Genomic DNA, 26311 nt, shown 5'->3' with positions numbered 1-26311 from the left:
TACGAATTTAAATTTAAAATATTCTATATGCAATTCCTTCTTTTTCAGTTAATTTCTGTTGGGCAAAAAGAACATTAAATTCGATAACAATCCATGGCGAAAACAATGCCTCGTCATCAATCTTAAGATTCTTGATAAAAGAACGTTAATTTTGAATAACGCCAATGTAATGAGCTCTCGTATCTGCATTGGCGAGATGCATAATGTTCGTCAACCACGTAGCGCTGCATTGAATAGGCGCTGGATTGCCTATGGTACAACTCATAAGGAACAAAAGCTCCGAGACGTGAACTATATGGCCACAATATGACCACTCGATGATTCAGTACTTGACAACACGTAGAGGGAACTATAAATTAAGATTAATTGAGCGAATTACACACTATATTTGACGTCAATCTTGACGCATAAAAATGTGAAATAATTAAATCAATTTCGAATACTTGATCGAACAAACGAGTTTGCATGCGACGAAGGCAACAATAATATCCAAACAGGATGTATCTATTAATTTTATAGATATTCCATTACATACATTATTCAAATATCCCACTATAGTAATTTTTTTATTTTTATATTGCTTGACAAGATTTTTAAATAACTGTGCTGTTAAATTTAACTTTCCAATAATAATATTATATTATATTATATAGTATATGCCCTTATTCTTAAATTTTTTGGAAAATATTCAGAAAGATTATCGTTATTCCGAGGCATTCATTGAAATTATAAATTACTGTCACAGTAACCCGTTAATTTTCTTCTACAATGCAGAGTCTACGTTACCAGTTTGATAAGAGCGCTCTACGTCTGGTCGATCGCACGAAGGATATACATTGAATAATATGCCTTGACCTCTCTTCTCTCTTCGTTTTACAACGTCACTGTGTCTTGAATTCACTAGTGACGTCATCGAAAGCTTACCTCAAGAGCATTGCTCGCTCACAAGTAAAAACGGTCTTAATGAATATAGCTGGTGCGGCTCGCGTGTCGTCTATTTAGTTCCCTTATCACGCCCAGCGGAACCCTAAGTACGCAATTTTTCTTCAATCAATCTCATTGGCCGGATATGGTAGTATTCAAATCACATGTTGCTCATATATAGTCTCATTTTTCGTCTGTTCATATCGCGCTAATTATATCACAATTGGTAATAAAGACTTAATTATCTGACCACGAATTACTGCAATCTGATTAACAGAGACTGAAAGTATGAAGAAATGCATCGATCGATTATACGAGAGTAATATACGAGAATAATATTATGTGCGTTGCTTTAATTTTTAAAATTTATATCACACTTTTTGTTTTTAATATTTCAATTTATATATATATATATATATATATATATATATATATATATATACATATAGTGATATATTAATTATTTATATATTATTTGATTGATATATTAATTATTGACTGATATATTAATTATTTATTACAACGTACTCGAAATAATTTGAATTACTCGAACCGTTTAAAACATCTATGTATAAATCTATATATATATATATATAGATTTGGTTATTATAAATCTCTTCGGTTATTATTATAAACCTCATGTAATATATTGGCAATTAAAAGAAGAGCAAAAAAAGATAATAATTGATTGGAGGAAATAATTTATAGCGCATTTATTTCTTTCAATTAGTAGCCTCATAATCAATATTAACAAACTTTATAAATATTATGTAATACATAGATTTAAACTACATTTTAAAAAATTTTTTATGTTTTTCACATTAATATAGTTAAATAATATATAGTTTAAATTATAGTTAAATAAAATATAGTTTAAATTTACAAATAGCGAGTTAAATTGATGAATCTCTATTGACAACAAGGCGCGCAGTCATCGGCGTGACTGACCCGGGAAAGATAAACGACGACCCGAAGAATGTCTTCCTCGTAAAGACGTAGAGGGGGACAACTTTTATCGCGACCTTTCACTTCTGTATGCTACTTTGCCGGGTCGAGATTCGTTCATACTACTGTGCTGAACATTTAACGATCTCTTCTCAGTAAGAGATGTTCAGTTAGCGATTACTCTCGCGTTCATCATGAAGGAACAGTGGAATAGTGGTGAGAATAAATATTAATATATATATTTTATATTTTCTATATTAAATATAAAAGCATAATTGTTTATATCATTATTACAATGATAAAATAACTAATTAAATAATTAAATATTTAATTAAAATATTAAACAAAATCTACAAGTGTAGTCTCACTGCATTTATATAATATTTCTATTTTTTATTCTTATATTTTATTTCTCTTTTATTACAAAATAATCATGCTTTGTAATATAAAAAATTGTTGCCGCGCATGTTTATTTTTCAAATTTATTATATATAATAAAAAATTATATTTTTTCTTTATAATATATATATTATTTTATAAAATATGACAGTAATTTAATCGACCAATTCTGGCAAAATTCAGTTTTATTTTTCACAACGTTTCGACCATGGGTTTCGGTCCTTATCAAGTGTGCTGTAATATACATTTACAAGTATGAATAAAGGAGTAGAGTAAAAATAAAAATAACAATAATATGGTAATAAGCACGTCTTTCACTACAAACCTGTGTTCTTAAAACAATGTTAAAAGTAAAAAGATAAAAAGCCAACGAAGACACATTATTATAATCAGAGAAGAAAAACGACTGAGTTGCTATCAAAATTTTAGACATGGTGGTAAACTATTGACTAATTGGTTTTTGAAACCCACTTGTTCGGGTAGATATATTAATTATTATTCGAATCATCCTCTTAAGTACAAAATAAATACCATTTTCAGTCTTGTAGATCATGCGATATTATTATCTGATGATCAATTTCATCAAAAAAACATTGAGAGCGTAAAATTAATTTTGTCGAATAATTGCTTCCCTTCTAATATTATCAATAAGTTTGTCCACAATAGACTAAAATTGCTTAAAAAACGTAATAAAGGAGATCTTCTCCTAGATAATTGTACCTCAAATAACAAGACATATGATCGAACTATACAGCTACCATATGTGAAGCACCTCAGCGAGAGCATCACTAGATCGTTGCGAAAAACAGGCTTGACCTGTGTTTACCACATACCGAAAAAATTGAATACATTAATTAGACGCGTCAAAGATATATTACCTATATGTAATAAGACCGGAGTAGTATACAAAATTAATTGTGAAAACTGTTCTTTATCATATATTGGTCAAACGAAACGACAATTAGGCATACGGATCAAGGAATTTTAACAACATAAAAGTACATGCGAGCAATTTTTCGGTCATAAGTAAACATAAACTGGATAATGGTCATGATTTTGATTGGTCTGCTCCGGTTGTTTTGCATAATGAGAAGTATGTTAGGAAAAGAGAAATCGCTGAGATGTTTTTTATCAAAAAATCTAACAACATTATTAATTTACAAAAAGACACAGACAATCTAAATAATATTTACGATAAAATAATAAAGGTCGTATGATAGGTCCTTTTTCCCCCCTTTCCTTTTCTAAGTTGAAAGTTATTTTCGAAAACATTTGATAGCAACTCAGTCGTTTTTCTTCTCTGATTATAATAATGTGTCTTCGTTGGCTTTTTATCTTTTTACTTTGTTTTAAGAACACAGGTTTGTAGTGAAAGACGTGTTTATTACCATATTATTGTTATTTTTATTTTTACTCTACTCCTTTATTCATACTTGTAAATGTATATTACAGCACACTTGATAAGGACCGAAACCCATGGTCGAAACGTTGTGAAAAATAAAACTGAATTTTGCCAGAATTGGTCGATTAAATTACTGTCATTTTTTAATTATCGTCTGGTGACCTTGCAATTTGATATCGCTATATTATTTTATCTTAAAATATATATGTTTATTTAAATACAATTTTTTAAATTATTTGACTAATAAGATGTATAAATAGATAAAAAATTTTAATTTATATAGAAAAAGACGTAGCAACTTTAGAAGAAGGATTACAACGAGAGAAGCAGGAATATATAAGCAAGCTCAAAAATAACGCCAACTGTTGCAAGCATTGGATACGATACATCAGACTGATATTTTTATTGGAACTAACATTATTCCTAGGATGGGGTTGTTACATGATTTTACAGAGTTATCATTCCCGAGTAACAGAAAATGAGGCTACTGATATCACTCCTGAAAGATATCCACTAGTGTTCAAATCAGTGTCTGAAGTACAGAAATCACATCCAACTGTAGAAATGCCTATGATATTTGTCAAACCTGAAATCACAGATAATAATTTTCTAGAAGGCATAGAATTAAAAGAACCAGATTTAATGCCAAGCAAGACAATTGTAATAAATGTAGACAGTAGTATGCAAACGAGTACGCAGAATTCTATTAGCATGCCGAATAACAATATGATGGAAGCAAGTGACATCAATAATTCACCGATGATATCATCGTCAGAAGATTTAGTATATGACAAAGGATTTATGAAGATGTCTTGGAAAATTCTTCCGATTGAAAATATCGATAAAATTATTACCTCTAACAACAAAGAATTTAATTTTGAGCAATTTCTTGAGAAACTGCAAAATATAGCAATTAATGACTTTAAAAAGTTTGAAAACAACAATGATTTTACTGAGAATGTTGATCGTTTGATATTAAATAACCAAAAAGATCGTGCTCCAAATACATTCAATGAAATCGAAAGTTTAGGGCTTGATGTTACGACTTTAAATCTTGGAAATTCCGTGGATTTGAAAATAAACTTGAAAAATAGTGCGCAAGATCCGGAACAAAGATTTCTCGATATAATTGAATATGCGACACAAGACGATCCTAGTGAGAAAAGTTCTTCGAGAGATGGGACTGATGAACAAATAAATGCATCTTTACAATCAGATCTTGTTATATGCCAACCTTATCAATCGTATGAATCTTCTGATATGTCTTCAGAACATTCGATTCAAAGTTCTTCGACTTCTCAATCTGTATCAACACCAGAATTTTTTAAACAAATAAAAAATAGCGATGATGATATAAAAAATAAAGATAAACATGACGCGGATGATAGCAATATGTCGATGTCAGCATCATCGGATATATCTACGTCTGGAAGCTATGAGAATTTTGATACATGGATATCAATCGTACCAAATACAAAAGATCATCATTCGTCAGAAATTAGCGCAAACACAAAACAAGAAGAAGAAATGCATAAATTAATGAAGAATGTTGAGCCTTCTTTCGGATTATTGCAATCAGAAATACCAGGTACTGTAGAATCCTCGACATCCAATGTTATTAATTTTCAGTGGTTGAATGCGCCCCCTATTTTTGCAAATAATTTACAAACTGGATCAAAAGACATATCAGAATCTGACAAGATACAAAATCCATCATTAGAGGATACGACTGAGAACACGGAGACTATTGATGCTTTTATTCCAGAAAAAGCTAAATTTCATAATCAATGTCAGATCGAAACCAAAATGAATGTTTTAACAGTTAAATGTGGACCTGAAATTAGTTCTGAAATTATGTTTGAAAAAGAATGGAATCATGCTTTTAATACACACACAGCCGATATTTCAGAAGACAATTTCGATTTTAATATAGATGATTATTTTGATTATTATGATAAAGATGAAAGCGCGCAATTAAAGGATGAATTAATTTCTAATGAGAACTCTGATAAAAAAATTGAAAACGTACAGCACAGTGCATCTAAACTAATTGACGCAATTATTTCTTTACAATTACAAGAAAGCATACCACATTTAAGAACTTCGAAAGAAGCATCGGATTTATTCTTTAAAATAAACTCTTTTGATAGGACAAAAGATAAACACGATACAATTAATAGCCCAGACACAAATAAAGAAAAGCGAGAAATAGCCTCTTCTTCTACAACAATATTCTCCTTTACTGAATCTGACTCAGATACCGTCGATTCTAACAAGGAGTGGAATCCATTGTTGAAGGTTTCCGATACGCAACAACAGAAACAATTAAAAGTTACAGAAACACAAGATTCTTTAGATTCCGAAAATGCTAAAACATCTTTTGAAAATAACGAACGTGTTTTCACCTTGGAAAAAGAACTAACTTCTATATTTAATGATAAAATGTTAAATATCGTGAAGCAACAATTTCTATCAAATAGTTTTTCTGAAAATGATTATTCGGATTACATTTGTAGCATTCCTCCTTTCATTTGTCCTCAAAAGTCATGGCGTCAACAGTATGTTGATTTTAAAAAATTCTTGGAAAAAATACATATTCAAGATAACTCATACGATATAAAGGACGATTACAATTACAGGAAGAAACGAATGACTGATGATTTAACAGAACAACATGGTATGTTAATTATTATATTAGAAAAAGAAATATAAACAAATATATTATAGTACATTTTACTTATTATTTTTTGAAATATATAAAATAATTTTAAAAAATTACGTGTCTCGCACTTTAGAGAGATAAGATAGTTCTTATAATATAATATTTATTGAATTTATGGTATATTTATATGTAAAATATAATTTCATCTTTTATATGACAATTTTATTAATGTTAATTAATGATAACTAGAGACATTTTTGTATTTCTATTTATTTATTTAAATACGTCTGTGTGTATTAAAATTAAGTTTTTTATATTACAGAACAAGTATCGAATACGTTGAAAGAAGTTAATAAAGACGTAAACATATTTAAAGAAAATTCCTTGAAAAAAATTTTTCAAGAAGTGAAGATTCTTGCTGCTTGCATTGATAGACTTCATGAACGTCTTCTTAATAATAAACTTGATGATGATTATGCTTCGAACGAATTTCCAATGAAAACTAAAGAATCATACATAAACATATAAAAGGTAATAATATATAAATATTCTTATTTTTGTATATTATGTTATTTCTTTATGTATTTTATAAATGATTTATAAAAATATTTAAAAATTTTTATTTATACCGATTTATATATATCACACATTCACATATCTATTATAATAAATAACTATTATTATGATCAAAGAGAAAAAAACGAATAATAGATACATACATATATGTGTGTGTTTTTTATGTTTATATAAAATACATTTTAATGTTTTTTTATTGCACAATATGCTATATTATATTTAATATGTAGAGAGAATTTTCTTTTAGAATTTATTCTGAAAATCATGGTAATCGTGGGGCAATATGGTATGGAAAGAATTTTATGAAAATTTCTCTGATTAATATTTATCACAATAAAAATAATAATATCTATCACAATAAAATATAAAACATGTTTGATTAATTTCACTATGCAGTTTAGTAAAATTAATCAAACATGTTTTATTGTGATAGATATTATTATTTTTATTGTGATAGATATTATTATTTTTATTGTGATAAATATTAATCAGAGAAATTCTCATAAAATTCTTTCCATACCATATTGTCTCACAATTACCGTGATTTTCAGGGTAAATTCTAAGAGAAAATTCTCTCAGTGTATATACTTAATAACTAATATTCTCTCACATAAAATTTATTCGTAAAACCTGTGAATATTCGACAAAAGCATGCTATGGCATAATTAGTGCATTGCTCATATGCTGCGCATAGGCCTTGAACTTATTCATGTTAATTTGTTACAATTTATACGTAGCTCTGCGTTAATCCGATAATGTTTTCACGCGTGTTGGTAGAATTTTTATTACAATTGGCCAATGGTTCAATGATTATAAAACTAGCAATGTAGGTCAGGCTCATATATCTTTAAAATAGTTCTTGATTATGCACAATCTTTCAAGATGTCATTTTTACTTTAAAATAAATTCTGGATCATAATTTTGTATCTTGCTATATTACAAATGTCTTCTTTAATTAGTGTGTGTATTTATATAGCTGTACACATTTGTGTGACAAAATTACTTGACGTCATTAGTTACTAATTCAATCGCTTTATTTCAAGAAGGTATTTATTATATTTTGAGTTAACGTATCAATGTTGTATCGTATTATCACTTATTAAGAGTACGTAAAGCATATATTTTTGCAAATTGCACGACATCGTGCGCGAGAAAAATGCAATTGATTTATTCAACAATTCTGACATTTAATCTGATCGAAAATGCTGCAAAATATTCAAAGTTACGTAAATGGAACGTTTAATAAAGTATGATGGGTGATCTTATCAAGTTTGTTATTGATTTGATATAGCGTTGCGCTTCTTTATTAATGTCAGCACCCAGCCAATCACGGGTTTAATCGCGCGCTGACCTTACACCTTACCAGTTTCGTGAAACATGCAAGATCGACCACGACAGTTCGATCAGTATTTCGATCGCCGGACGAGCATTCCGGCAAATTGCCTTGTAAATCACTGCACGTTCTGCACGCGTCTTGTTAAATTTATGAATTACACGCGAGCCTTCGTGATCGATGATCGATGCAAGCTTTGCCTTGTCGAAACAAGAGGCGACGCGGTTGTTGTAAAAACGACACGACAATTTCACACGCGTCTCACCGCTGTAAACAGATGTTGCAAAGCGCGATGCACTTAGCGTGTAGACGAATACATTCCTACGATTGTCCGGCCATAAAATACTGGCAACATGACGATAAATTTTCGGTCGCTTTCGTGCACACGCGGCCGGATGAGCCTCCTTTGTAATCTGCAAAGTTAACATTTCGAATTCGACTGACAAAGAGACGCGATAACGGGCGCACTTAAAAAGATAACAGAGAAACTGTGCTAGATATTCAGATAAATTCTTATAAGAAATGCGTTAGAAGCTTTAAGAAATAATAAACTTTGTTGGAAAAACTGTACTCGCAGTTTCTTTCTATTGTTGATACTTAAAAAGAAAAAGCAGAACATATGTGTAATTAATATATTTTTATATATCTTTTGAATTTTAATGAGTGCTGCGATATCTTATGCTATTGTTATTTTGTTAAATTATTCTAAATATTGAAAAGTTTAGAAGCAATTATAAAATAACAAAAAAGTAATATAAAAGACTTTTTCTTACAATGGCATCATTACTTATTTTCGCAAACTATTTGTTGTAGACAAAAAATAATAAGTTTAAAAAAATTATTTTTATGAAAAAGTGATAAACAATATATATAAACAAGGATAAAATTTATTTAAAAATTATTTAATGTTTCTGATAATACATTTTTTTTCGTTGACTAATATAAATGATCAAATATTTGATTCGACGTATATATATTTTGATTAAAATAATAGCGGCATTTTTATGAGTTGTTTTATGTAATTCATATGCGGCGTCAGCATGAGGCGAATTTTTTAAATCAAATTTAATCTCGTATAACTGCGAAATATACATTATTTATACCATAAGAAAGATTAAATCAAATTTTTTGGAATTGATTAGAAGACCTTAAAAGATTGTTGATACGATCAGAGGGTAATTACAAAAGTTACCTGAGACTAAATGACTTTCTCGAAAATTGAAACATTGGTATTAGACACGTTTTTATTGACTGTTTAATTTCACGTATAATTTATAGTAAGGATTGCTAAATTTTACCACTAATGTATGAGGATCTAAATTAAGACTAGATGGCAGATGATAACGATGCAAAGCAGAGAATACTTCGAAGGGTTGTTCCCTGATAGCGTTTCGAAAAGGAGTTAGGCTCCATGTGTTAGATTCTCATAAATTTTGTTGGTAATGCTCAGCAACGGCTCGGTAACAGAACATAGTCACATCTAATCGCGTCTTTTGTGGCGATCGAAGTTTAGCCGGCCAGTTTCGTATTCAGATTTTCGAAGAAGGTGGTAAAGTAACCACCTTATGGTAGAGCATTTTCTGCTTTAGTGGTGGCAGCACGGAGGGTGTTTCGTAGTGGGGATGCTTCGAAGGCTTAAAAGGCCTTTCGACGTCCTTGTAACACGCAGTCTTGGAATCAAACATACTTGTATTTCGTGTAAGTGGATCGAAAGTGCGAGAAGTATTCTCACTTAAGAGTTAGCCGCGTTGGTTCAGACTTCCATCAGAGTGATACTGTTTATGGTCGAAATAAATTTGTTAGGAAATTAAGAAATTAAGAAAAAGGCAGAGCCGAATGGAATAAAAGTTTATGTAGAAAAGGAAGTGATTTTTTTCTCTTCGTGAGTTATCTTTTTATTAGAGTTCGCATTTGTGATTTGTGACTGTATAAGTGATAATTCAATTATTTGCATAACAAGCGACAGACCATGAAAGACGGAATGATTGTCCGAATAATTTCTATTGTACTGGTTGTATCAATATTTTTACCACCATTGTCCGGTGCCCTTACTACTTTTGGGAAGACCAATCCGCAGAATCAAAATCCAAATCCACCACCGCCGCCAACACCAAGTATATAAATTAAATAATAAAAATTTTAAGTTAACAATGCGACGTGTATACCTAAATAAGTATTATCATTATTATTTAGAAGAAAAGTATTTGTTTTAAAAAATTTTTAATATATTATATTTTTATATTATACAATATATATATATATATATATATATATATTAAATATATATTATATTAGATTTTTTACACAACTGGATTATTAATTTATATTTAAAATTTATATATAAAAATACTTGTTAAACAACTTACTTAATTGCAATTAATAATTTTGAAGCATATTCTAATAACGCATATCAAGACAAATTCACGAAATATCTTAATATATATAATAGCAATTCTATTTTAACTTTCTATTATTTTCATTTTAAACAGAAACTCTAATTTATTCTAGAATAATAACTATGGATTTCTTATTTCTTCAATTCAGATTTTTATGTATATAAAATGTTAAAAAATTGTAGAGTTTAATGCTCTTTAAAATTGTATAAAAATATTACTTTATTTTACGCACATGTACCCTATTTACTCAATATGTATATATGTACTTAAATTTAATTACATTATATATATACAGAGAGATATTATATAAAATGTATACTATAAATTTCTTTAATACTGGGATTTCTAACAATATGCAAATTAATATCTAATAATCAAATACAATTATTTAAAGCTTCATTTTAAATTGCGTATAAATAAAAATGATATTTATGCGAGTCAAGGTTAAATTGAAATGCAGATGAATACTAATGTTCTGCTGAATGTCAGAGTTCTCATTCGTATGACTTTTTGTGACGATCACTATTCTAAGTTCTTCATACTCATCCTTGTATCGAGATATAATCGTATTTGTAGATTTTATTCCACAAATTTTTACTTTCATATTTTTTATTAAAATATAAAACATAAAAAACAAAAAGAGATAAAGAGATTCTTCGAATAAATATTTTAATAAATACTTTAATAATATTTTTAAAATATTAAATAAAAATGCGAAAAAATGTGAATATAACGGATTTTACATATTGCTTTAATTTCATACTTGCAAATTTAATGTGTTCAGTAATATATTCTGAAATAATATCGCATACATATTTTTACGGATTAAAAATGTATTAAATTAATTAAGGATTAAATAAGATTACGGTTCCTTATACAGAATAATATCTATAATTACAGTTGGTAAAGCTCGCGAATGCAAGATGAAAAGTGATTGTGATGGAATTCAAAATACAACGTGTATGGCAGATCCCCGAGATGGAAGAACCCGATGTCTCTGCGGCGATTATTCGGCACCACTTAATGGTGCCTGCACTAATAAATTCAAAGGTAGATATTAGGTTTTTACAATGTTAATTTTACATTACCATTATTTTTGTATACTCGTTATATAACAGGCAAAAATAATAAGATTAGTTTTTATTTAGCGAAATTGACTTTAATATGTAAATATCTCAAAGATAAGATATATTTCCTAAAATAATCGACAAGAATTTGAGTGACATATTTTTCGAGAAATTTGCAAAAATAAAAAATTAATTTCAGATTTGTTAAAAAATCTGTCTCTGTAAAACATTTTTTGAAAGGATATAGGCACGCTATATTCTGATATGTAACATCGTTTTTCTTGTGTGTTTAAGTTTTTGTATGCATGACAAAATATTTCCGATGTTTCGCATGTTATTCATTAGGTTTTTCATTAGGTTATTATTTTAATTTCGCGAAATAGTCAAACTTCGGAAGGATGATTATAACTAGAAGCCAGTACCAAGATTTGCATATACTTACGTGCTGTATTGCAATATGTGAACATATGACGGTGTTCGTAGCGGGTCTATGGTTATCTATGCAAATTGGTACAGGTAAAGAGTACCGCCCCGACCTACCTTCAACAGTTCACCTACCTGTTTTTCTGCAGTATTTCTGCACAGTAGGAGAAAGCTTAAAAATAGAACGACAGCAAAAAATATTACATTTAATCATTATTCTTTTGCAAATTATACTGTGAACGTTATTATGTATTTATTATAATATTTTACAAGTTATATAAAATTGCTTATGTAAGTAAAGACGTCTTCATGACTTAAATCACATCAAATGACTGATAGAAATGATAGCAATAACCGTACCTGGCACAATGCAATAAAATTGAACTAAATCTCAAAACTTTGGAAACTGCATAGGGTAATTGTATAACTGTATAACCAAGTGATTTGTAGTTCGATACGTAATATTAGAGGTTCGTGAAACGATCCGGAAACCCGGCTTGACCCAATTTGACTTGATTAGTTGATCACTATGCACGTTTCCTTTCTGATTTTCGGCGAAGTTGCCGATGATTACCTCGGACATTTTAAGCGCAATTAACCGCAGTTACAAATCGATCGCCATAAAGTTTCGTCGGCATTATGTTCGAGCTCGAAAAATTAAATAGAGCTGTGTATTTATTATAAGTACTAATCCATATTATACATTTATAATTAAATAAATGTTTAAAATCTTTGTAAAAGTAAATTTACAAATTCTAAACCTTGAACAGCAAGAAATTCATAGCTTGCTCTCTGGCCAGTTTCTTATGTAACTTGTTATCTTGAAAATTTGCGTTCTTTTTTTTTTAGCGCTTCATGCACCCTGCAATGACGATGGAGAATGCATAGAAGATGCCCACTGCGTTGTGCGCAACAATTCCTTAGGGAAACGATGTCACTGTCAAGAAGGATTTTATCAAGAAACACCATTATTTTGTAACGGTAAGCTTTATTTTTTATCATCTCAAAAAATTCTTGTTAATACAGTAGGGACAATATATTATATATTTGATTGCGATCTCTATATTATTATTGCTATTTTAATGGCATTATCCAAAATTTAATTTTTCTACAAAAATATAAATGAAATTTGATAATTATTTTACATTGAAATTTTTAATTTATTATAATTTATTAAATTTATTAAATTTATTTGATTAAAAAAGATGTTATTAATATTATAAGACAGATTTTCCTCTTTAATACTGTGTAAGTCATAAAATATTCAGTTAAACAGATGAAAATATTCTATTACTTTCATTATACGTTAATATGTTGATTATTGTTATATTTAATTAGTGTATTCAGTAATATATTTATTTAAAATAAATATTTAGCATTTGTTCTCCTGAAAAATAGAATGTTTTAATCTATATATCATATGAGATTTTAAAAAATATATGATAGTAATTTGCGTATTAAATATTGCTTATCGTCTGCAATTAGTAGGAAATTGTATGACGTAATAAATATCGTTTAGCTATTTTAAAATTTGTAGTCTAAAATATGAGTCACGATAAATGTGTTGCAATAACGGAAGTTTAAGAAATTTTTATAAATCTATCTATGAGATAACAGAATTTCTCATCTTTTCTCGTACCATGATGTGTTAATATTAAAAATATAAATCAGCTGAAAACATTATTTACATCTTTCGTAGGCTGCTCATCCATCTTTACATTGTATACGATGACTTTTCTGGCTACTTCGCTTATACTCGGAAGACTTAACTACATCTAAATCTTCAAGCTTTCAAAAATTATCTTGTCAATTCTTGAACCTGTATGATAACCTACAGTAGAGAAATAATAATTCTACGAATTAAATTATGAATCCGATTTTGCGCGAATATATTCTAGAATACACTTATTTATAAGAATATCATCAATCTCGTTAATTTAACGAAGTATTTAAGTATAATATATGTATAAATATATGTTCGAGTTTTAAAATGATAAAGCACTTTTATATATAAACTATAGTTATATACATTTTCTATTTTGAATCTAGACTGTTCCAGTAATCACACACTTTTTTTTGCTCATAGATTCCTCCTTTCTGAAAAAACGAGGGGTAAACCGCTGAGGGCATTGCGGTGTACAGATTTAGGGAATTAGTGGGCATTAGTGGGCATTGGTGGGCATTGGTGTACATTAATGGGCATTACTAGCCGGGTTTTATTAGCTATTAATTAACGTCATTATTATTTTTTTAGAACAGAAATTGTTTTGTTCGAGCTTTTCGTCCAATGCGCCTCATAAATAATATATTTTTTATACTTATAAATTTAGAGAAATTTTCATGTTTATTATAAGCGGTTAGGGTTAGGTTAGGCATTATTACGCATTACTAGGGTACAGTAATGCCCAATAATTGGGCATTAGTAGGCATTGGTGTACACAATTTTGGTCAGCGGTTTATCCCTCGCGAAAAAAGGAAAGATATGTAATATGTATATTTGTATATATATGAATGAATACGTATATATATGAATATGTATATATATGAATATGTATATATATTATATACATGTATATATAATATGCATTTATATATATATATATATATATATATATAAAATTTATGTACACATTTATATATATATATACATTTATGTATACATTTTAATACACGATTAATATATCACGATTAATATTTTTGACAGTTATCAGCTGATTTCTGTCAAAAAATATTAATCACGGATAAAGTATTATAACATATTATATACTGAAAGAATTTTCTCTTAGAATTTACCCTGAAAATCATGGTAATCGTGGGACAATATGATACGGAAAGAATTTTATGAGAATTTCTCTGATTAATATTTATCACAATAATATTTATCACAATAAAATATAACACATGTTTGATTTTACTAAACTGCATAGTAAAATTAATCAAACATGTTTTATATTTTATTGTGATAAATATTATTATTTTTATTGTGATAAATATTAATCAGAGAAATTCTTATAAAATTCTTGACATATCATATTGTCTCACAATTACTATGATTTTCAGGGTAAATTCTAAGAGAAAATTCTCTCTGTGTATTACTTATACAAAATATTATTTTAATTATAATAATATGTTGTAAATATATAAATAATATTATACGAGAGTATGTTATAATATATATACTTTATAATATAAACTTATTTGTCCTCGAATAATATTTTTTGACAAAAATCAGCTGATAACTGTCAAAAATATTAATCGAATTTAAAGTATTAAAACATATATTATTATTTTATTTTATTTGATTTTGGATAAACTGTCAAACTGCTGTCCCTCGCGATGATAGTCTCTCGATGCTGTGAATAAAACGCACAACACAAATCGAGGCAGCTAATTAACATCGTGAAAAAGAGGCAACAATACTTGCGAGAATCGACTTAACATGCCTTTTTTTAGAAAAGGACTAGAACAACACAAGCGTACACTATCCTTCAATTTTATGTTAAAAAGAATGATACAGAAATCAGCTGATAACTGTCAAAAAATATTAATCGAGTTTAAAGTACTATAACATTTTATTTAAAACATATTATTTTAATTTTTATGACATAATATTATTTTAAAATTTAATTAACGCTTTATTAATTTTTTTTTACAGAAATCAGCTGATTAAAGCGTTAATTTGATTTGCTAATTAAATTTTAAAATAAGAATATGTTATAAAAATTAAAATAATATGTTTTAAATAATATTTTCCTTAAACTCGATTAATATTCTTGACAGTTATCAACTGATTTCTATCAAAAAATAATAATCGCAGATAAGGCATTATAACATATTATTTACAACATATTACTATTTTAATTTTTATAATCTATTATTATTTTAAAATTTAATTAGCAAATTAACGCTTTATTAATATTTTTTTATAGAAATCAGCTGATTAAAACATTATTAATTAAATTTTAAAATAATAGTATGTAATAAAAATTATAAAATAATAATATGTTTGAAATAAAATGTTATAGTATTTTAAACTCGATTAATATCTTTTGACAGTTATCAGCTGATTTCTGTCAAAAAATATTAATCGAGTTTAAAGTACTATAACATTTTATTTAAAACATTATTTTATAATTTTTATTATATACTATTATTTTAAAATTTAATTAACAAATTAACGCTTTAATCAGCTGATTTCTGTCAAAAAATATTAATTAAGTTTAAACAAACTTTATATAAAAATATCATTCTTTTTATATAAAATCGAAAAATGGCGCGCGCGTAGCGCGCGCTTGTGTTGTTCTAGTCTTTGAAAAAACAGTTTTCTTTTATGAGGAAAAGTTTGATTAATAATCTCTTTTTCCAAAAATGTTTAACAATGACTCATATAAAATAGTAAGACATTCACACATTTCGTAGTCTTATAATTATTTAAGAGGATTCTTTTTTTTAATGTTAAAATAACAAATCACTATTTTTACTTTATTTAAGTAATGCGGAAAAAATGTACGATTTCTGGAACAGTTTGTATACTATATAAAATGCACTATGTTGCAAGTATATACGTAAAGAGTCTCATATTTTCTAATTCTAATTCTCTAATTTGTTTTAAACTTGGAAAATTGTATCTATCTATATTCAATCGTCTTTTCTTGATGTATATTGTAACCATAAATCCTATAAACAGCGATAAGATGTGTAATACATTTAAATTGCAAAGAAAATTTCAAATAGCTTTGCATTTATTCTATAAGACAGTGGATAATCAGACTTTTCATTGATTCTTCATTTTAAATCCATAGAAATAAACGATTTTGCTCTTTTGCCACTTTTGGATAATTTTTATTCAAGTAAATATTACCATCGATTTAGTCTTATGTCACTATATTATAGCGTAGTTAAATTTTTAATTACAAAGATTTAGTCTTATGTCACTATATTATAGCGTAGTTAAATTTTTAATTACAAAGATTATATTTGTAATGAAAAGTTAAAAAAGTGAACATTAATCTCTCTAAATCATCTTGTATGTAATTATCAATCGATCGTAAGTAAATAATCTCTTTCGTACTTGTGTACATATTTTATAATACGTTGAACACTTTAACAAAGTTATTACGATTTAAAAAATTTCATTATAATTCATTTAAATTAAGGTAAACAATATTAATTAACATATTCTATATAAATTTTATTTGTATTTAATATATGATTACAATTTGTCATTTAATTACTATCACTATATCTTAATTTTTATATTCTATTGTTTTATAATAATCATAACACAAGCGTGAAAGATTAAAAATAGATTAAAAGTAGATAAGAAATTTTAATACTAATATAACTAGATAAAATTTATTATTAGATTGATGAATTAGATTGTTAAATTTAATTATCTTTAAAATTCGAGATAAAAGAATGATGCTTTAATAGTATATTTTAGAGTGTGTATATGATTAAGCTTCTCATGTTTTAAGAGCATTAAAAATTAAAATATGGAAACATTCATGTAGACGCACATGTTAATATATCGTATAATTTATTTAGTATAATTTATATTGTAGTACAATGTATTCTCTAATGTAACATATTTCCTTTAACGTACAAAACAATAAAAAAAAATTTTATCTTAATTCTGTAAAAAAATTTAAATGTGACATGGAAGTAAGTCTTTTTGAGAAATATAAACTTTTGCCAATAAGTCTTAATTATTAATATAAATGCACTCGATAAACACACAATGTATTTATTCCTCTATGCTATCGTATATTTAGAATATTTATTAATCATAGAGATTTATTGCAAACTTAATTTATTATAATATAAGTATATCTTTTGTAAACTTTGTAATGTAATAATAGCTAAAAGAATATATAGAACTAGTAATTATTCTCACTCTAATCATGTTATATGTATTTGAACATTTTGTGTGCACAAATAAATCTTGAACTTTTTCGAAATATTTATTTATTCTCATATGCGGAAGGTGATTATCAAAATCTTTATACAAATTATCTTATTTTTTGTTTTATACAAATATCTCATTTATTTATGTATGTAATATGATATGCATATAAATATACATATAAATATTTTTTTATTGTCACTTTTTCCTAAATACCAATTGTGTTACAGTGTTTCCTGTCTGCCCACCAAACTGAAATGTATCCGTAGGAAGTTGACTTTCGAGTTCGAAATCTGTAAAGGATAATTGTATATTGTCACAAAACATATATATTTTTAAAAATCGTCTTTGCAACAATTTTCCTCGTAAAAAATTATATTTTTTATATAATTATTAGAGAAATAATAAACAAAACTGTTAAAATTTCATTATAAATTATACTAACGACTTGTAAATTGTTTCACTAATTCTTCCTTGATCCAATTACACGAAGTCAATATTAAATATCCTTTTGGTAAAAGAATGCGATGTATATTTTCTATATATTTTTGTCGCTTCACTGTCGGATCTTCCGGATTTAAACTAATAGCATCATAAGTGCCTTTATCGTGGACGAGTTTAAAGTCATGCGATAATGTATTATTGAGAATGTCGCAGACTTCTAATTTCACATTTGGTAAATTATTATTGTTCAACACCATACGAGCGAGATCCACCGCTTTCTGTGAATAATCCACTCCCGTTAAGTTCGCGAATCCTTGTTTCGCGAGTTCCACCAAAGTCATTGCATTACCGCATCCTACGTCAATTATTTTATCGCTTTCTTTGTTCAAATCTAATTTAGTAGTGATCCATCTAGAAAACGATCTCATTAGTTAATTTCAAAATTTGCGCAAATATACAATAACCTTTTTTTCATTTTTATTTATCTATTTTTAATATTTTCAGAAAAAAACGTAGTTGATATTATACTTTTATTATTTCAACAAATATATTTTTAAGATAAATTTTAATTATCTTTCCCAACAAACTATTTTAAGATAAATTTTAAACTCGAATAATATTTTTTGACAGAATCAGCAGATAACTGTCAAAAATATTAATCAAGTTAAAAGAACTATAACATATTATTTAAAACATTACTAGTTTAATTTTTAAAACATATTATTTTAAAATTGAATTAGCAAATTAATATGCTTTATTAATATTTTTTGACAGAAATCAGCTGATTAAAGTGTTGATTTGCTAATTAATTTTTAAAATAAGAATATATGTTATAAAAATTAAAATAATAATATGTTTTAAATAATATGTGTTATAATTCCTTAAACTCGATTAATATTTTTGACAGTTATCAGCTGATTTCTGTCAAGAAATATTATTTGAGTTTAAAGTATTATAACATATTATTTATAACATTATTATTTTAGTTTTTATAACATATTTTCATTTTAAAATTAATTAGCTAATTAACGCTTTAATCAGCTGATTTCTGTCAAAAAATATTAATCAAGTTTAAAAAAAAAATTTATATATCTTTTTTATATAAAATCGAGGAATGGCATGCGCGTAAGCGCGCGCTTGTATTATTCTAGAATAAGAATTAAATTTATTAAACAATTTGGTCTCATATTTTTTCTGTATATAAAATCATATTAATAAGATAGAGATATTCAGATTGCAATTTTATATATATTTTATCATTTTAAATACTTTCAAGTTGCACTGAAGTAAATAGAAACAGAACTGTTTTAATTAAATTAATCATTAAATCTTAATTAACTAGATTTTTTAAATATAAAAATATTTTCTGATTGTATTTGAGAGAAGAAGATAATTTCTTATATGTACATAAGAAATTTAAAAAAAAATATATTTCTAAAAGACGATACATTCTTATCTATAGTAGATAAAGTTATTATTATATATAACGAAACGCGATCACGGGAGTGTAGTTTCGTAGATGACGCTATCAGTAACGCGCGAGGAACTGCCTCGGTCGCGTTGTGTTTACATTTTCGCGCGAAAGTCCATCGATTTTGCGGTCGTGTTGTTTACTCGCGGTGTGTAAGACGGCGTGTTCGCGGTTGATCCCTAGCTCGCTTACCGTACGACTTTGCGCGAATTGGCGGTGCCGAACCATATCTCGCCCACATCGCCGTGATCGTGAAAGTTGTCGAGTTCCTGGGCGTACGTGTTCTCCCAGCTGCAAGAGAGAAACGTCGAGCAAAAGCTGCGAGTGATGCACAATGAGCGTTGCACGGTCACGGTACGTACGATATTACTTACAATTCGAGAGTGCCAAGATTCGATGGTGCCAATTCCTCCTTTTCTTGCTCCGTCATAATTTTATTGCGATTCTCTCCGCCTGATTGTCGAACGACAATTCCGATACGATCAGATCTCTCTCGTCACGTCACAATTCCACAGTTGTTGTCAACTGATTAATCACGTTGTCATAAACGAAGAGGGCAGTTAATTCACAATCAGATGCAAAAATATAAATAGATACATAGATATTTATTAGGCGTGGACCGGTCCGACAAATTTCAACGTGGAAGCGAAATTATTTGTGTTGCCACAGATTGCTTTAAAATTTTATGGTTAGATGGCAGTGGCATCTAAAGAGCTCTCTTTTCATAATTATTTATTTAAATAACATGTAAAAAATTAAAATATATATATATGTATATTTTCTTTCTTTTATTGTAAGAGGAAACATCATTGCTTTTTTTTATTAATATTATTGTTATTGGTTATCAGGAATGTTGGCTAGGGAAATATTTTTTATAGAATTGGCAACTTGATGCCAACTAACACATTTACACAATTTCCATTTGTACACGATTGCATGTGTTATGAATTTGTGTGTGTTGTGTCGAACCTAACCTCATCGCCGAGTCTTATCTAACGGTATTTACTGTCATCGTGATAGTGCACAGTTATTTTTATTAACTTACATACTACATCGCAATACCCGCAATTTTAATCATTTTGGCTTAGATTGTCAAGTGCTAATTTAATTAGACATGAGTGTCAGCAAGTTGTTAATGAATCTGTGTTTTGGTAAGTAAACAGACGTGATATTTTTATATCCGGTGATAACAATCAATTGATTGCAATTATGTAATGACAATTTAATGATAAGAGGATATTAATATTAACATGATATATATAATTAACATGAATTCTTTGTATGACATTCATAAAATTATTAGTCACAATGTGTATTAATATTAAAGTCAAAGTATTTTTGATTGCTTAAAAGGACAAGCACGATTAATTATTTTTATCTGTAGTTATTTTTTAATATTATAAATCTTAATTTTATAAGATCTGTAAGTTTATGAAGATTACGGAACACTGCTATATATTAAGTTACAGTTTTCGCAGTCTTGGATTACATGTAGAATAATTCTGCGCTTCAAATTTATTCTTGTTTACATTAATCCTTTAGATGATTTACTTCTAATAATAGTTAAGTGAAAGAGAATTCTATATAGTAGTAATATGATGTTATATAGGACAAGAATGTACAAAACTCTCTGCTATAACACGGCGCTACGCTTCTGTTGCTGCAAATCTAGAAAATAATGACAATATAAAGCCAAAAACTGGTATATTAATGTTAAACATGGGTGGTCCTGCCAACATTGATCAGGTTCATGAATATTTATTAAGAATAATGACTGATCGTGATATGATCCAGTTACCAATACAAAGGTTCTTTATATTTTAATACATATGTATGATTAGAATAGTGAATATCATATAGGAGAGATGTCTTACAGAATTATGTTACAGTATATTAGGTCCTTGGATAGCCAAACGTCGTACTGCAGAAGTACAAAAAAAATATTCTGAGATTGGTGGTGGATCACCTATTTTGCAGTGGACAAATAAACAAGGCGAACTTTTATGCAAAAAATTAAATAAAATTTCGCCTGAAACTGCACCTCATAAATATTATGTTGCCTTTCGATACGTAGATCCTCTCACAGAGGATGCTCTTGAGAGGATACGCAAGTATAATTACATCATATTTTCTTAAATATAATGTAAACATGTGCAATCTAAAAATATTAATATTAAAAGGTAATTTGAATTATAATTGTATATCTTTTATATTTACTTTTTCAGTGATGGAGTACAGCATACAGTTATTTTTTCTCAATATCCTCAATATAGTTGTTCAACTTCAGGTTCCAGTTTTAATGCTATATATAATTATTATAAAACTAGGTGATTATGTTATTATGTTATGTCTTTAATTTACTTTTAGATAAGAGTCTTAAAAAAACTTGCAGAATTACAAATGCAGCATATTTATTTTATATTATATTTTAAGGTATATATGAGTTACACGATTTGAATTGTGTATTATTTTCGCATATATATGTTACATAAAAATTGCTATATAAAAATTGAAATAAATAGGATAAAGGGTAAAATAAAAATGCATAAAAATAAATATATAATGTGTATATAAAACAGATAGAGAGAAAAATTACATCTTTGCAGAGAGTTGCCAAGTGAGATGAAATGGAGTATAATAGATAGATGGGCTACACATCCGCTTCTTGTAAAAACCTTTGCTGAAAGGATTAAACAGGAACTTGCACAATTTCCTAGCGAAAAAAGGGATGACGTTATAATTTTATTTTCAGCTCATTCATTGCCATTGCAGGTTGCCATTTTTATCATATGCATTTATTTTTGTGATTATTTAGAAATTAGTTTGATTGGTATTTTTCTAATCACTAGGTTGTAAATAGAGGGGATTCGTATCCTGCGGAAGTTGGAGCTACAGTTGCATTAGTCATGCAGGAATTAAATTACTGCAATCCATATAGTTTGGTATGGCAATCGAAGGTATATACATATAAATGTATATGTTTAAAATTTAACGAAGCTAATTAGAAGGAATCTTTCTCGTTTGATGCATTTCATGTTATGAAATATATATATTTAGGTTGGACCTACGGCATGGCTAGGGCCTTTTACCGATGAAGCGTTAAAAGGTTACGTTAAACAAGGCAAGACAAATTTTATTTTGGTACCGATTGCATTTGTAAACGAACATATTGAAACCCTCCATGAATTGGACATAGAATACTGTCAAGAACTTGCCCAAGAAGTAAGAAACGCTTCCGTATTTTACTGTTTATTTTGTATTTTAACGAACAAGAATATTTGATGTTTAATTTTCAGCTTGGTATCGAGAAAATACGAAGGGCTGCAGCTCCTAACGATCATCCTATTTTTATCGACGCTTTGGCGGATATTGTTGATTCTCATCTTAAATCGAAACAATCTATAAATCCTAAATTTTTAACGCGATGTCCGCATTGCGTAAATTTAACTTGCGATGCTAGCAAAAGTTGGTATGCTAAAATATGTAAAAGTTAATAATTATTGCGATATTGAAATTATATAAATTTTATCCTCTTTATTTGATATATTTATTATTATATTTATATAATTATATAAATATTATCTTTATTCTTTAAGGTTTAAGGTATGGAAGCAATTGCTTGATTAAAAATACAATTAATTATATGCAATCTGTTTTATATATAAGTTGTATAATGTTATGTAAAAGAGAATGTTTGTTAATAATTGGATGAAAAAGTGAATGAGACATATGAATTATACATATACATATATGTGTATATTTTGTAAGAATTCCGTATATATATTATAATATTGATTAAATCATAATATTTCTTATATTTTATATATATTTGTTGTCAAAACCTTTGCACATTTCCTTAGCATTCCAGCTCAAATCTATTATTAAACCGATTTTGTTGTAATAAAAAATCATTTATATATATATATATATATAATTTTTTGCAAATTTCGCTTCCAACATCATAATCTAAGATAACGTGATATTGCCTGCTTTTAAGTAAATACAACTTCTTATCGAGAAATAACAGCTATATTTTTCGTGAATTTATATATGTATAACTGTCCGAGTTGCGCATTCAGCGCATTTCTACTTTTTCCACGAGGTTAAACCACGATTACATTAGATGCATCGATGATTTCGATGTTAAACTAAGCCTTGCTAGCTTTTTCTTGTAACAATGTCACGACAATCAGACCGTAGAGATCGTATCCGTAGCTATAGAAAAGCAGTTATTGCATTTTACATGTAAACTTAATAATTTTATAACCATAACACAGTTGCTCATACAATGCTTGTAATTTCGCAAACATTTTATATTTAATTTCTTTTTGCAACAGTTTTATATGAGAGATATTTGCTCTGTTTTATTTTTATATTTATTATTTGTTCATTAATCATTTAACGAGAAAAAAATTAATTCATCTTAAATTGAAAGCTCGACACATCGTATAAGAAAATTCTGTGATTTCTTCTCAAGAACTAATCTAAAATTTAGAATCTAAAATCTATATAATTATTAATTAGTTGCTCATACAATGCTTGTAATTTCGTAAACATTTTATAATGTCTTTTTGCAACAGTTTTATATCAAAGATATTTGTTGTTCTTTTATATTTATTTGTTCATTAATCATTTAACGACAAAAAAATAAATTCATCTTAAGTTAAAGTTTTTATTTGAAGTTTTAAATTGAAAGCTCGACACATCGTATAAGAAAATCCTGTGATTTCTTCTCAAGAACTAATCTAAAATTTATATAATTATTAATTATTAATTAGTTGCTCATACAATGCTTGTAATTTCGCAAACATTTTATATTTAATTTATTTTTGCAACAGTTTTATGAGAGATATTTGCTCTGTTTTATTTTTATATTTATTATTTGTTCACTAATCATTTAACGAGAAAAAAATCAATTCATTTTAAATTAAAGTTTTAAATTGAAAGCTCGATACATCGTATAAGAAAATTCTGTGATTTTTTCAAGTACTAATCTAAAATTTAGAATCTAAAATTTATATAATTATTAATTATTAATTAGTTGCTCATACAATGCTTGTAATTTCGTAAACATTTTATATCTAATTTCTTTTTCCAACAGTTTTATATCAAGGATATTTGCTGTTTTTTTATATTTATTTGTTCACTAGTCATTTATAACGAGAAAAAAATTAATAAATTCATCTCAAATTGAAACTTTAGTTTGAAGTTTTATAAATTGAAAGCTAGACCCATCGTATAAGAGAGTCCTGTGATTTCTTCTCAGGTTTTTCACGACGAAGGGTTTATCCCAGCGACAACATCATCATCGTCGTCGCCGTCGGAGTGCAGCCTCCTCCGCCGCCGTCGCCGCCGTCGTCGCGCTCGTGGTATCGAACGTGAGTCGCGCGGCGCTGCCTGCCGCCGCGTTAGCTATATAAATGCGCGGCGCCGGCGGGCGCGCTCAGTATGTGTCATGCGTTGCGAGCGCGAACATCGTCTGTGATGGCGGCTAGAGTGCGGTTGAAGATTCGTCGCGGCATCGGCGTGTCACCGATCGCCGTTCTGCTTGCGATGTGCGCTGTGTCGAGTCTTGTGAGTGGGATGTTCGAGCACCGGCACTGCGATCATCAGCATCCACGGGCGCACGAGGTAAGTGCATCATCCATGAGCATTACAAGAAGGGCGATTCTAACCTCTCTTCACTCTGCAGTACAGTAGACTCTGATCGTCGTTGTCGTCGACGTCGTTTTTCTTTCCTCGCGCAAGTATAGATATGTCAATTGTGTATTTCGCGAATGCGACCTTTCGATCGTTTCCTTGTTCGTCTGATGCCTTTTAATATTTCGACGTCTGTCAATCGCGTTTCTCTTTTCTTTAGCGTTTCCCGACGAGTTTTTAATCTTGTTGAAAGGAATGTTTACTAAACGCGACGCGTGCAGTTGCTATCGTTCGTATTCGAAAGCGTGCGACCACTATGTAAATATACGCGAGAGAAACGAAATAAACATGTTCGCTTACATCGCGTGCCAGATCGAATACATTCGCACGTGTCTCCATATGGATTGATTGCGTTAATGCCAATTCAAACGTTTCAGCGCGTTTTCTCCATTATATTTTATAGAATCTCATATTTTGATACATACAATAATCTAAATAGATAAATATAATATGTACGCGATATAGTAGACTTGTTATGATTTATCAATTTTTATAGTTAAGAGTTTTTGAGATTGGAATCGCCTTGTGATATATTATTGCTTATAGCATTAAGTTGTTTATATTTGATTCTTATGATGTGCATTTTTGCGCTACTCCCACCCTTTACTCACACGACTTTGGTGAACGTTTTCATGCGCGGCGGGAGGAGGGAGAAACACGTGTT

General features: G+C 28.3%; 4 protein-coding genes and 2 long non-coding RNA genes across 7 annotated transcripts in view; 4 read left to right on the top strand and 2 right to left on the bottom strand.

Annotated features, from left to right (window-relative positions):
- The window catches only part of LOC145944310 (uncharacterized), a 119429-nt gene extending 106350 nt beyond the window's left edge, over nucleotides 1-13079 (top strand). The window contains exon 4 of the long non-coding RNA XR_014426656.1: nucleotides 12977-13079. This is a non-coding gene — a long non-coding RNA (uncharacterized LOC145944310). The remainder of the gene's footprint in view (nucleotides 1-12976) is intronic.
- LOC145944250 (uncharacterized) lies at nucleotides 1942-11664 on the top strand. Its single transcript, XM_083052491.1, has 4 exons — nucleotides 1942-2085; nucleotides 3954-6347; nucleotides 6655-6863; nucleotides 11538-11664. The coding sequence occupies exons 1-3, from the start codon at nucleotides 2064-2066 to the stop codon at nucleotides 6858-6860; spliced, it is 2622 nt and encodes an 873-aa protein (XP_082908617.1). The 5' UTR covers nucleotides 1942-2063; the 3' UTR covers nucleotides 6861-6863; nucleotides 11538-11664.
- Nucleotides 2007-3114, bottom strand: LOC145944318 (uncharacterized). Its single transcript, XR_014426658.1, has 2 exons — nucleotides 2594-3114; nucleotides 2007-2502 (listed from the first exon to the last, which is right to left on the bottom strand). It is a non-coding gene; the product is annotated as an uncharacterized LOC145944318 (long non-coding RNA).
- A 4999-nt stretch (nucleotides 13080-18078) lies between the features above and the next one.
- On the bottom strand, nucleotides 18079-20590 carry LOC145944291 (EEF1A lysine methyltransferase 2). Its single transcript, XM_083052554.1, has 4 exons — nucleotides 20322-20590; nucleotides 20140-20238; nucleotides 18478-18887; nucleotides 18079-18325 (listed from the first exon to the last, which is right to left on the bottom strand). Exons 1-4 carry the CDS (start codon nucleotides 20375-20377, stop codon nucleotides 18231-18233), a joined length of 660 nt encoding a protein of 219 aa, XP_082908680.1. The 5' UTR covers nucleotides 20378-20590; the 3' UTR covers nucleotides 18079-18230.
- Invadolysin (leishmanolysin-like peptidase, invadolysin) overlaps nucleotides 20163-26311 on the top strand; it is a 256032-nt gene continuing 249883 nt past the window's right edge. The window contains exons 1-2 of the mRNA XM_083052517.1: nucleotides 20163-20301; nucleotides 25214-25578. Of these exons, the coding sequence (XP_082908643.1) occupies nucleotides 25396-25578 (183 nt within the window). The 5' untranslated portion in view covers nucleotides 20163-20301; nucleotides 25214-25395. The remainder of the gene's footprint in view (nucleotides 20302-25213; nucleotides 25579-26311) is intronic.
- On the top strand, nucleotides 20178-23678 carry Fech (ferrochelatase, mitochondrial). Of its 2 annotated transcripts, none has more exons than XM_083052541.1 (8): nucleotides 20178-20301; nucleotides 21557-21755; nucleotides 21837-22058; nucleotides 22173-22274; nucleotides 22554-22719; nucleotides 22797-22904; nucleotides 23005-23169; nucleotides 23244-23677. In XM_083052541.1, the coding sequence occupies exons 2-8, from the start codon at nucleotides 21658-21660 to the stop codon at nucleotides 23439-23441; spliced, it is 1059 nt and encodes a 352-aa protein (XP_082908667.1). In that variant the 5' UTR covers nucleotides 20178-20301; nucleotides 21557-21657; the 3' UTR covers nucleotides 23442-23677. The 2 variants fall into 2 exon arrangements, with proteins under 2 accessions (XP_082908667.1, XP_082908658.1); XM_083052532.1 differs by lacking the exon at nucleotides 20178-20301 and adding an exon at nucleotides 20598-21098 and having other exon boundaries at nucleotides 23244-23678.

This window comes from Prenolepis imparis, unplaced genomic scaffold (genome assembly GCF_030444845.1).
Source record: "Prenolepis imparis isolate NDT839.2.m4 unplaced genomic scaffold, iyPreImpa1.0 SCAF_1, whole genome shotgun sequence".
Classification (NCBI taxonomy): Eukaryota; Metazoa; Arthropoda; class Insecta; order Hymenoptera; family Formicidae; genus Prenolepis; species Prenolepis imparis.
This window is presented reverse-complemented; position numbering and strand designations above follow the sequence as displayed.